We start from the raw sequence: 12,915 nt of genomic DNA, 5'->3' as shown, positions 1-12,915 counted from the left end.
TCCCCACCCGCCACACCGCGCCCCTCCCCACCCGCCACACCGCGCCCCTCCCCACCCGCCACACCGCGCCCCTCCCCACCCGCCACACCGCGCCCCTCCCCACCCGCCACACCGCGCCCCTCCCCACCCGCCACACCGCGCCCCTCCCCACCCGCCACACCGCGCCCCTCTCCTCTGCGCCCTGCGCCCCTCCCCCCCCGCCACCGGACCGGCGCCCCTCCCCCCTCGCTCCCGCGCCGGCCCCGCCCTCACCTGCGGCCGCTGCGCGGGGCGGGGCCGCCCGAGGATGACAAAGCAGCGGCCGGCGGCGCGGGACCCGCCCCCCGCGCTCGGCGGGTGCGTCGGCCGCCCCGGCGCGGCTGTTATGGAAACAGGCCGGGCGCGCAGGAGGCGATAATGGGGCGGCCATGGCCCGGGCCGGCAGCTCCAGCGGCGACGCGGCCGCGGGGGAGCGGGCCGGGGGCGCGGGGCGGCCCGAGCCGTGGGAGCTGTCCCTGGAGGAGGTGCTGAAGGCGTACGAACAGCCCATCAACGAGGAGCAGGCGTGGGCCGTGTGCTTCCAGGGCTGCCGCGGGCTGCGGGGCGCGCCGGGCGGCGGGCGGCGCATCCGGGACACGGCCGACATCCTCCTGCGCCGGGACGGCTCGGTCAGCGCGCGGCGGGAGCCAGGGGCCGCGGGTGAGGGCCGGCGGGCGCGCGGGGGTGTGGCCGGGCGCGCGGGCCGCGCCGGGGGCGGGGGTGGGGGCCGGGGAGCGCGCGCGCGGGGTGTGGGGGGATGGGCTGCGACCCTCCCCTCTCCTCGGCCCTCTCCTCCTCTCCCCTCCTCTCTTCTCCTCTCCTCCCCCTCTCCCCCCCTCTCCTCTCCCCCCTTCTCCTCTCCTCTCTCTCCTCCTCTCACCTCTCCTCTCCTGTCCTTTCTCGTCCTCTGCTGGGTGCGAGCCCTCTCCGTCCCCACCCTCCCTCTCGTGGACCCGAAGCCCCCTCTCTGCACCCTCCCTTTCTGGAACGGTGCCCCCTTCCACACCCTCCGAGTCCTGAACCCCTGCAGGAGCCCCCTTTCGTACCCTTCCACACCCTTCCTTTGCTGGACGCCTTCTCCCCATCCTTCTCTCTCTCACCTGGTGTTGGGATACCCCCTCCCTTTCCTAGAACCCTCCGCCGACCATCCTCTGGTTGCCGGTGGGCAGCCTGCGGTTCGCGTATTTAACTCACAGGAGAAGGATTTTGGCTTTTGATGGTTGAGTACCTTCCATAGACCCAATTCTGCCTCTCCTACCCCCACCTCTCCCCACCTGGCGCTGGTTCCTTCTGCTTTGGGGTCTGTAGCCCTCAGTCTTTTTCATCCAGTGATTCCTGGTGTGGAACCCTTGTTGCTGGGTGACTGCAGATGCCTTACGCTGGAAAGGAACGAATGAATGTCTTCTTGGAGCTTTTTTTCGTGGAGGTGAAGGTCTAAGGAGGAAGCTGTGTCTTCTTTGGAATCTGCTGAATTTACCAGTTTCCTGGGTTTAATAGCAAGAAGAGTGTGTAAAATTTTGGGAACAGTCTGCTTGGTTTTCCTGCTCTTAATCATCAAGAACAAATAATCCCTTGAAAGATATTTGAAGTCTACTCAAAATAGTGAATCTAAGTGATTCTTAGCCTCTTTCTTAGGAAAAAAAATAACGTATTTTCTTCCCTGGAGGACTGTACTACTGGTCTAGAGCATATGGTGATTAAAAAAAAAATTTTTTTTTGATGTTTATTTATTTTTGAGAGAGAGAGCGCAAGCAGGGCAGGGGCACAGAGAGAGACACACACAGAATCCAAAGCAGGTTCCAGGCTCCGAGCTGTGAGCACAGAGCCCAACGTGGGCTTGAACCCATGAACTGTGGAGACCATGACCTGAGCCGAAGTCAGACGCTCAAGTGACTGAGCCACCCAGGCACCCCTAGAATGTTGGGTGATATTAACCCAAAAGCTAATGCTGTGTAGGAAACACAAAGGCCCGCTATGTGTGCTGGAGGAGAGCTGGGCCCTCTCTAGTCCTGAGACTATGGTTTACACGAGTCCTCATGGAGGACACGAAAGGACCAGCACAAAGCTGCATAGGAGCTATAGCTGCTCTGGTCACAGGAGGGTCTGTTGAACCCGCCCTGCGACCATCACTCTATTTCTCCCAAAGTCCTTCTCAGCCCTGTGCCCCGCTCCTACCTCCCTCTACACCTTTGCTGAGACATTTGCAAGTTTCTGTATTTTGTACACAAAGCACCAAGATATTTGACAGGTGAAAACAGTGAGTAGACACTCAAATGGTATTATTCCCATTTTACCAGTTAAGCTGAGGCTCAGGCTTCCCCAAAGCTGCACAGAGAGGAAGGATTTGGATTCAGCCTCCATCTCTTGATGTTTGCGTGCAAGGTCTCCATAGGTGGGCCTGAGAGGCTTGCCCTTGCTGAATGGCCTTATCCCCGCCCTCCTGCAGGGGTTGGGGGGGGGGGGCGGCAGCTAGACTCTGCATATTCACAAAGAGCTTTTCTCCTGAAGCTATAGATTCCTCCCTGTGTCCCTCTCCATCCCTGGAGATAACAATATATGGGGTGCCTGGGTGGCTCAGTCGGTTAAGCAGTTAAGCCTCTGCCTTCAGCTCAGGTCATGATCTCATGGTTCGTGGTTCCTGGGTTTGAGCCCTGCGTCAGGATATCTGCTGTCAGTGCAGAGCCGGTCTTTGGATCCTCTGTCTCCCCCTCTCTCTCTGCCCCTCCCCCACTCACATTCTTTCTCTCAAAAAGTAAATAAACATTAAAATAATTAATAAGAAAAGAGTGGGGCGCCTGGGTGGCGCAGTCGGTTAAGCGTCCGACTTCAGCCAGGTCACGATCTCGCGGTCCGTGAGTTCGAGCCCCGCATCAGGCTCTGGGCTGATGGCTCGGAGCCTGGAGCCTGTTTCCAATTCTGTGTCTCCCTCTCTCTCTGCCCCTCCCCCGTTCATGCTCTGTCTCTCTCTGTCCCAAAAATAAATAAACGTTGAAAAAAAAATTAAAAAAAAAAAAGAGTATAACCCAAGATGTGGCTCCTGGCACCACAGAGCGGGACGGGACTATAGGGGCCTGCCTGGTCTGACCCTCTGATTTTAAAGATTGGAAAAGTGAGGTACAGAGTGGTAGCTGGTTAGCAGAGAGCGCAGCTCTCACAGAGAAGTACAGCTCTGTGTGAGAACTGGGAGAGAGTCAAGCCATGTTTCTCATTGGTCCTCCAAAATGCACCTTGATGGCTAACGTTGTTGGGAGTCACCAAGCTCCCTCCAGTTCCCAGGATGTGTCAGCTCCTACTTCCTGCTGCCTCTACACCCACAACCAGGCCAGAGATCCAGGCTGGGGTTTCAGGCTCACACCTGGCCTCTCTGTGGAGACTTACGAGCCCAGGACATCAGGAAGCCCAGTTCCATTTTCCGTTCAAGGCAGTCTTTGGTTTCGCTCATAAACGTGTCTCATAAAGGTGGATAAGAGATGTGACGTGCTGGTCTGTAAAGATAAGGGAGAGTGGATTGCCCTGAACTTTCTCTTCAGTCTTGTTGAGCTTTCTTGAATCAGCTGAAACTTTAGACCAACTGCCCTCAAGGGTGGCTAATCCACCATTTCGCTGGCACTTGAGTGGTGAATTCACTGAAGGATAGGTGTTTATTTCTTGCCGTAAAAAGCAATCGGGAAAATCAGCATCTTTTAATGTTACCTCACCTGGTCCCTCGGTACAAAGTGCTGGTAAATCTAGCCTTAAGTAAGTGTTTAAAATAACTTTAAAGGAATCCGCAAAAAAAAAAAAAAAAACCACATTTTGGGGAATGATTAATGTATGAGCATACATCTCGCCTCTAACAGCGAAGTGGAAACAAATCCTAACCTTTAGTCTGAAGACTTCATAACTGCTTGGAGTACTTTTTTTTTAAGTGGGGAAAACGTGTTAACGTGAAGTTATTTTTTTTTTAAGTTTATTTTATTTATTTTGAGAGAGAGAGAGAGAGAGAGAGAGAGCACATGTGAGCGGGTGGGGGGGGGGAGGGGCAGGGAGAATCCTAAGCAGGCTCCCAGTTGTCAGCATGGGATCATGACCTGAGTCGAAACAGAGTCAGTCGGTCACTTAACTGACTGAGCCACCCAGGCGCCCCACATGGGAAGTTATTTTTAAGAGGCCATTATTGAAACCTCTTGATGGGGAGAGGGTTCCTTTTTTTTTTTTTTTTTTTTAATTGAGGCAGGAAACTCTGTTAGGCATCGATGTGAATGCCTGTGTGGAGCCGTTCCCTGGGGCACAGCTAATTCCCTAAGTGCAGCTTGGTCAGTGATCCTGTGACCCTGGAATGCTTTTAGTGGCTTTTGTCCACCTGATGCTGTCCTGGGCACTTCCCCCCAGGAGAGTGACTGCTTCCCTTCCCTGTGTTTGGCTGTCACCTCAATGGAAAGACCGTCTGCCTTTCTGGCCTACCACTGCTCGGGAAACACTTCTCCAGGCACCGGGCCGTCCACCATAACTCTCTTGGGCAGGCAGAGGTGGGACGTGAATGTGGGTAGAGGTGTGTCTGAGACGGGAGTGAGCTCATCACCTCCCACCTTCCCCCTCCTGTGGATGCTAAGGCACACACTGCCCTATTATTCTGATTTTTTTTTCTTGTCAGTTTTGGTACTAAAACTTTTCACAGGCCCTACTTTTCGGCTTGGGCGCCGCACGTGACCTGTCCACCGGGCCCCATCTGCCTCTCCAGCCCCTTCTTGTTCCTTCCTCTTCTGCCTGGAGGCCAGCTGCCCCCATGGCCCCCATAGCGTTGGCACCTGCCCCCAGGGTAGGGCTCTCGGAGTGGCCACCACTGCACAGACCCAGGGCCCTCCCATTCATCTCATTTTCAGCCCCAAGGTTCAAACACAGGAACGATTGATAGTCTGTCGTGCATTGGATGGTGGTGTCCTGTGTCATGAGCTCTATGGGGCTTGGAATTTTTTTTTTTTTTTTTTTTTTTTTTTTTTTTCAGAAATGTTTGTTTATTTCTTGTGAGAGAGAGGGAGTGTGAACAGGGAGGGGGCAGCAGAGAGAGAGGGAGAAAAAATCCCAAGCGGGCTCTGCGCTGCCAGCACAGAGCCTGATGTGGGGCTCAAACTCATGAACCATGAGATCAAGACCCCAGCTGAAATCAAGAGTCAGACACTCAACTGACTGAGCCCCCCAGGTGCCTTGGGCTCGGAATTCTCTCTTCCACCTCGGCCTGGCAGCTAGAGCAGCAGCCGAGTTTGGCATCTCACCATCACCAGTGCCCCCCTCCTCCATAAACTGGTGTGCTGGTAGCACATGCTGGGGAGGGGTGAGGACGAGTGAGGGAACACCAGTACAGAGCCCTGGGCCCGGGAAGTGTGTGTGCACACAGGCACAACACACACACACACACACACACACACACAGATGCCCCCTCGTTCGTTGTCTCTGCGGTGCTCTGCACAAGTACGGGGGGCTGCTGGCCCCGCTGTGGATGTTCCTTCCGGTCTCCTGGCCCAGTGCGTCCTCTCCCTTTCCCACAGGGTGGGATCCGTGGCCACTAGGATTGGCTCTGGGCCGCTGGTTTGGGAGGCCCCCTAGTCCTGTGGGCTTTAGGTGTTCAAGCTGGACTCCATAGACCTCACTGGGAGGTCGCCTCCTGAGTGACTGAGGACCTTCTCTTTAGCTTGCCTGTATTTTTTTTATTATTTATTATTTTTAATGTTTATTTTTGAGAAAGAGAGAGAGTGTGTGTGTATGTGTGTGTGAATAGGGGAGGGGCAGAGAGACGGTGACCGAGGATCCAAGCAGGCTCCGAGCTGTCAGCACAGAACCTGACTCGGGGCCTGAACCCATGAACTGTGAGATCATGACCTGAGCCAAAGTCGGACGCTGAACCGACTGAGCCCCCCAGGCGCCTCGTTGCCAGTATTTTTTTAAATGGCATTTGCACAGATGAAGGTGGATGAGTGTCCAGTGATGTTGTCCCCTGATATGCTGGGCAGAAGTGAGAGCTGGTTGGAAAGATGAAATCCTGCTTCCCTCGTCACAAGTCTCCTCACAGTCAGAATATTTCTGGCTGAAACTCTCAGGTCCTGCTCCTTCTCCCACCAGTGCTGTCTGTGCTGCCCGCCCTTGCTATCACACAGGACCCTTGGCATTTGGGGACTCTTTGTGCCTTGGTTATGCTTTGTGAGGGTCACCCAGGCAAGGCGCGGTGTGGAGATGAAGCCCAGCCACCCAGGGACAGGTGGGCACTTTGCTTTACAATCCAGGGTGGCAGCGGCTGACATTTTCAGGCTCTTGCAAGAATGTGCTGGGCCCACTCATGTTTACGCCTCTGACGCTGTTCTGATCCCCATTGCACAGATGAGAAAACTTGTTCACGAAGCAACCATCTCGTCACCTAGTGGGGAGGGGTGGGGGCAGGACTGGGAGTGAGGACTGCGGCCTGGCCTCGGGGAGTTACTCCTCTTCTTTGCACCTCACGGGCTGTGCTAAGCCTTGGACGTGCCTGGTGTGGTAAAGCACTGGGTGCCACAGGAGTGGCAGTGAGTCTCCTGTCTCTGTTTGTACCTCGCCCAGCAGCCCTCCAGGTGCACGTGAGTGCCTTCACAGGATTTCGGGTCCTAGTGTTCGGAAGAGGAAGGGGCTCTGTAGAGTGCACCTGGTCAGGGTCCCGTGCGCATTTCTCGGTGATGTAAAACATCGTCCATGTGCCCTGTGATCTTCCTGGCCTCTACCTGGGGAGGGTGTGAGCGCTGGGAAGGACACCTGCCTGGGTGTGACTGTGTGAGCCAGGTGTTTGTAGATCTCATTCCTGATTCAGTCTCACCTCTGAGCAGAGATTACCTCACAGGAAGGCGTCCCCCAATAAGCCGTGCTCTCTGTCCAGACATCTGTGAGCCTGGGGCTGGCTGTCACAGATGACCAAGAGAAGTCTGTGTGGCCACTTTGGCTGGCCCAGTACCTAACTGGCCATTTGCAGCCTCTGCCCTGTGCTCTTAGGAGAGGTTGAAGCTGTCAAGGTGTCTTTGGGGTCCCTGTGTACCCTCGAGATTGGCTTATGAGACAATCAGGGCCCTGGTCACCCCCACTGCAACCCCCACCACCCAGGTTTTCACAAAGAAGGGGTTCTCTGTCCCCTGTGATGGAATCAACTATCTTCTCACTTGGGCACTAGGGGGTGACCTATGGGGGCCGGAAGTATGTGAGTGGCTCCCACAAAGGAAGCATTGTGGTATTGGTTGGTCTGGTCCTGGGATGTGGCCATTTGAACAAATATGCCAGTGAGTATCAGCTGCAGGAAGGCGCCAGGGTTTCGCTCTGATCCTGTTTGACTCCTCAGAGGGAGTTTGACCTCCAATGAGGACCTAGTCAAGGAGGAAACTTGCCTGGAAACGGCAGCCCAGTAATTAGGCAAATCAGCATGCGTGGAGTCCGGGGCTCCTGTCACTGTCTTAGCTCCGTCTGGAAACCCCACTTGTTCGGTGTCGAGGGCATCTGGGTCTGCAAAGGAGAGAAGGCAGAACGGTTTACAAGCAGGGGATAAGGGTTTCCTTTGGCTGCTGTAAACAAGTTACACAAGCTCACTGCTCAAAACAGCTCGAATTTATTCTGTTACAGTCGGAGAAGCCAGGAGTCCAGGATAATGTCTTTGCCTTAAGGTCAGCAGATTAGCAGCCTTACTCCCAAATGCTACCCCAGTCCCCTTGCAACTTAACATAACACGTCCACAGGTCCCGGGGATTGGAATGTGGACAGGTTGGGGGCCATTATTCGGCCCACCGTGGAGGGGAAAGTCACATGGGTAGAATGGTCACTGTTCTGTCACCTGGATTCCATCATCAGTGACATCAGAACACTGGTTCTGGAATTATGTTCCATCTAATGCTTTACAGGGGCTGTTCTCACTTGAGTCCAGCGGTGGATGTGACAGACCCTCAGATTGCTAGGTCTCACCCTGATGAGCCCGATTCTGCCTGGGGCTGGGGTGGCCCTAAGATCTGCATTTTCAGCAGGCTCCCCATGATGCTGCTGCTGCTGGTTCCAGGACCCACTCTGTGACCCCCAGTCGACCGTGTGTGGTTTCCCCAGGCCACACTCTGTGTTGGGACACCCCCAGGGCCAAGACTCCTTTCACTTGAGGTGACTGGGATGGTCATTGAGCGAGGGGGACAACGCACGGTCTGGGTGTTGGCTTCAGAGCCAGGCTAGCCGTGGATTGGATCTCAGCCAGGTGACCTTGGCCAAGTTCCTCACCCTTCCCGGGCTACGCAGTGGGGCAGCGGGGAGGACTACAGGAGGGGATCCCTGAGGAGCACTCAGGGAGTGCAAGTAAGCCATCCTTAGGCGAGCCGGGAGGAACGCCTCCGAACGTACTGCATTTCAAGGCTGCGGCCCGTGTGCCGTGGCCATGAGTGGGGCCTTCCCGGGCTTAGCCCCAGGGCACACTGGCGGGCACTGGGTGGGGAAGTTCTGCAGGAGCAGAGGAACGCCGACCGTTCCCTCACCAGGACTGTGTGAAAATGCAAGGGTTAACTGATCCTTACGCTTGCATTGTGGGAGTTCTCTGGCCCACACGCATTTCCCTGACTCGGGTCTTTCCTGGAATTGATTCGGGTGACGTTGGTCCTGGGTCCTTGCTGCTGGGCGAGGACACCCCACCCTGCGGTGTCAGTTCGCGGACAAGCAGGTGGGTGTCCGCCAGAGCCTGTGGAGGTGAGCACGGGCGGAAGTGAAACGGAGGCTGGGGGACACGGGCGCCGTTGCCCCACGGAGCTCTCTGTTTGCTTTGCAAACACACAACTTCCCAGTCTTGAGCAGGCATTTTCCTCTTAGCTTTGGTTGCTGCCAGCTCGTTTCTAGACACCAGTGCTTGATCTGAGGCATTACTTAATTTAAGTTTTAAAATTTGACATTGAGACAAGCATTTATGGAAGCATATACTAGGTGCCAGATACCACGTGTGTTTTCATTTCTTTTAAGACTTTATTTTTAAGCAGTCTCTATACCCAACATGGGACTTGAACTCTCAGCGCTGAGGCCAGTGCTCCCCTGACTGAGCCAGCAGGCCCTGTTTTCATTTAATCTGTATAATCCCCTGTGTGGTAGCCGATAGCTGTTTGGAAAGAGGACTCCAAGGAGGCTCAGAGAGAGCCAGGGACTTGCTCCGGACCATGAGCTCCCGTCCTGGATTGAGAGAGAGCGAGGTGGGTGCTGTGTTCTTGCCACTGTCACGTGCACGGAAATTAATTTCTTAATGCCGTAGCACACGTTCCAATTTCAGAAAGTGTGAAGGCAGCGCGGTGGGAGTCTCCTGCCAGCCTTCTCACAGTAGGAGAAGGCCCGGTGTGTTTTACTTGTTGGCCAGCGTGTGGCAAATAGCGCCCCTTCGCAACTATTCCCCCCAGTAGGGGCTCTGATCTTCTCATTACCAAGGACACCTCCTCCATGTCGGTGGCTGTCCAGTGCCCCCTTGTGCCGACATCATGTCGCGTGTCCAGTGATTGGCTGTTAGGGTGATTGGGGATATTCGCGTCTCCGGCGATTGGCTGTTAGGGAGGCACCACGCGAGTAGACTCTGGTGTCACGGCACCTGAGCACACCTGGTGAATCAAGACAAGCAGGGGTGGTAGTTTTATTTATTTATGTATCTATTGGTTTATTAAAAAACTTTAATGTTTATTTTTGAGAGAGACAGAGTGCAAGCGAGGGAGGGGCAGAGAGAGGGGGAGACACAGAATCCAAAGCAGGCTCCAGGCTCTGAGCCGTCAGCACAGAGCCCGACACGGGGATCGAACCCATGAACCGTGAGATCATGACCTGAGCTGAAGTCAGACGCTTCACCGACTGAGCCACCCAGGGGCCCTAATTATTATTTCTTATCTTGAGAGGGAGAGAGTGCATGAGGGGGAGGGGGCAGAAGGAGAGAGAGAGGGCCTTAAGCAGGTTCCAGACTCAGCTCAGAGCCCAACACGGGGCTCAGTCCCATGACCCTGGGATCACGACCTGAGCCAAAACCAACAGTCGGACGCTCAACTGACTGAATCACGCAGGCGCCCCAGGGCTGAAGTTTTGAGAGATGCTGCAGGCTGCCTTCCTTGGGGTTGTTACCATTTTCCACCAGCATTGAGTGTGGGCCCTGCAAGGGCCTTGGTCTCCCCACCGTGCTGTTTAGCCGCACGGGGGTACTGAGGAAACAGCCTGAGATCTGGAAAGGCAGGGGCCCCCTGGGCTTGAGCTTGGACCCTGCCCTTTGTGGAGTCTGCATTCATTGTCCATAATTAGGGACCTCGGTTGGGGGGGGGGGGGTCCGGCCTGGGAGGCCTAGTGTAGCTGCTGCTTTGGCTGGCCTGCCCCCGACCCCCGCACGTGTGCGGTCTCCTTCTGGGGGGCTGAAGAGGGCGTCTCCTCCATGGCCACTCCCTGTCCTGACCTCAAGCCTAAAGAGAGTCAGGCAGGATGCCCTTGGTCTGAAACTGGCCGGGAGGTCCTGGCGGTCCTATGGTCATCATAGCACAGTGATGCCTTGCACATCCTCACAGGCTATGGCGCCCTCAGAAGTGTCTGCATCCGTTCGTTACCTCACCTGTTCTTTGAGGTGACACCGTGTGCCTCACCTGTTCTTTGGGTGACGCCGTGGGTTAGCTTGGGCAGGTATTGCCTCCATCCGTAGATAAGGAAATGAGGTCAGAGGCAAGACCCTCAATGTCGTCATCACAGGTGGGAGTCTGGGCTGAACTCCTTCCCATACTCCCCACTCAGGCACAGAGGGGTGAGGCTGTCAGACACCTGTCCTACCTCTCGCCCCACCCGCTTGGGGGGGGGGACACTTCCTCTGGGAACTCTAGCCTGCGAAGGCCTCACAGACTTCTCCAGATAATCTTTCATGCTACGCTACTGTGACACATGATCATTTCCAAGAAAAGTCCGTAGCGTCTTGGTTTCTCCTCATTTGTCATTTTGTACACAAGAAGTCGCATCGGCTTTTCTTCTCCTGTGCATCTTGGTGAGGGTGCTCTTCTCGGCAGGGAGGGAGAAGCACCCAGTGGGGGGGCAGCACCATGGAGACCATGCGTCCTGGGTCCAGCCCTACCTCAATGAGACATTGATGGACATGGAGAACCCTTCAGTCCTAGATGCCTCCTGCTTCGGTCTGGGTCTCACTGCTTTCCCTCCAAGACAGTTGTGGGGTTTTTTATGTTTATTATTTTTCAGAGAGAGAGTGTGTGGGGGAGGGGCAGAGAGAGAGAGAGAGACAGAATCCCAAGCAGGCTCCAGGCTCTGAGCTGTCAGCGCAGAGCACAATGTGGGGCTCGAACCCACGAATCGCGAGATCAGGACCTGAGCCAAAACCAGGAGTCGGATGCTTAACCGACTGAGCCACCCAGGCGCGCCAAGGCGGTTTTTGAAATAAGGAAAAGGGGGTTTGTACAATGCTATGTGATCAGCTTGGTGACAAAGTTACCGTAGCTCCGTGAAGTCATATTTGGGTGTTCTGGGTGGGCAGTTCAGGAGGGTGCACTTTGGGGTCTGGCAGTGCTTGGGAGGGGTCCCCGCTCTGTCATTTTCTAGCTGTGTGGTTTTGTGTAATTTTCTCAATCTGCCTGAGTCTCGGTTTCCTCATCCGTAAGGAGGGAGTCATGGCACCAATCTGTATGTGGTGGCTGTGGATTGAAGCCGTAATGAATCGTTTGTTAGTTGTGCAGCAAAGAGCTGGACACAGCGTCTGCCCTGAACCTCCCAAGGGGACAGCCTTCTCATCAAAACCCAAAGACTCCCCAAGTCCTTACAACGTGAAGCACAATTAGATTACTAAACACGTACTTTTGTTAACATACGGACTGCTTAAACCGGGGACACAGGCATTAAAATTATTCCAACCAGAAGGCTTCCCGTTGACCAGAGGACTGTATGGTGCTCGGTCTGTAAAGGGCACTGAAGGGCTGGCTGGCCCCAACCCTCCCCCTCTTGGTCCTCAGGATGACTCAGGGCCCTGGCCTCTTCCAGGGAGCACCTCTGTTCTGAGTCTGTTTTCTTCTTTCCATTGCCCCAATCCAATCACAGCTGCAAACACTCATGGAACTCTCAAACACGGGCCACAGTCTGCCACCTGCTGCTCACTTCCCGCTCTCTTGATGTTGGAGTGGATGGTTTTCCATTATTTTAAGGGATCAGCTCAACACAAACTCTATCTTTGGCAATCTTCCTGGTTCTTAATGGCATTTTGAAAATATTTGTGGAGTTAGCAGGTTCACTTAGCAGAGAATTTCATGGTGTATGTTTTTTTTTTTTTTTCATACCCTACCTCATTCCAAAAAGAATTAAGGCAATTCAAGTTCATCTCTTAGCACAGATTCCACCTACATGCTTCATTCAAGGAAGGTTGCAGAAGTAGGTGGGTTTTCTCTGTTTCATCCAGCCTGGCATCTTGAGGGACCCGGGGGGTGGGGTGGGGGGTGGGGGAGCAGCTCGGGCAGATTCCGGGGCCCCTTGGCCTGGCCTCACCACTTACTAGCTGTGACAACTTCCGGGAAATGAGCTCAACACTCTGGACCTCGGTTTCCTCATCTGTGAAATGGGTAACAGAACCACCTACCTCCTGGCTTGTGTACGGATTACAGCAGATGAGCATTTGTAAACACATTAATTCAGTGCCATGTTTTAATAATGAAATAAAATACACAGTGCTGAATTGAGCTCCTGGGCTTGAACCCAGAGACTCTGATTCTCTGACGGAGGCGCTGACAGTCTGGGGGCAAATCTCTAAATCTGCAGGTAGCGGCCGGATGCTGGCTTACCCAGCTCAGCTCTTAGCGATTCCGGAGCAAAATCTGTTGTTTCTGTTGAGCCTGGGTTTCTCATCTGACTCTGCTATGATTCGGGGGCACATTCGGGGGACTGTGAGTTTCA

The 12,915-nt window shown here is 54.7% G+C and overlaps 1 protein-coding gene across 2 annotated transcripts in view; it reads left to right on the top strand.

Annotated features, from left to right (window-relative positions):
- Nucleotides 1-367: 367 nt before the first annotated feature.
- Nucleotides 368-12,915, top strand: part of SPIRE2 (spire type actin nucleation factor 2) — a 37,120-nt gene continuing 24,572 nt past the window's right edge. Inside the window, exon 1 of one of the 2 annotated variants that reach the window (XM_030298852.1) lies at nt 368-678. In XM_030298852.1, coding sequence (XP_030154712.1) covers nt 408-678 — 271 coding nt within the window. In that variant the 5' untranslated portion in view covers nt 368-407. The remainder of the gene's footprint in view (nt 679-12,915) is intronic. The other variant, XM_030298851.1, reaches the window with a different exon arrangement.

The sequence above is a fragment of the Lynx canadensis genome, chromosome E2 (genome assembly GCF_007474595.2).
Source record: "Lynx canadensis isolate LIC74 chromosome E2, mLynCan4.pri.v2, whole genome shotgun sequence".
Lineage (NCBI taxonomy): Eukaryota > Metazoa > Chordata > Mammalia > Carnivora > Felidae > Lynx > Lynx canadensis.
Note: the sequence above shows the minus strand (reverse complement) of the source record. Positions and strands in the feature narration are given on the sequence as shown.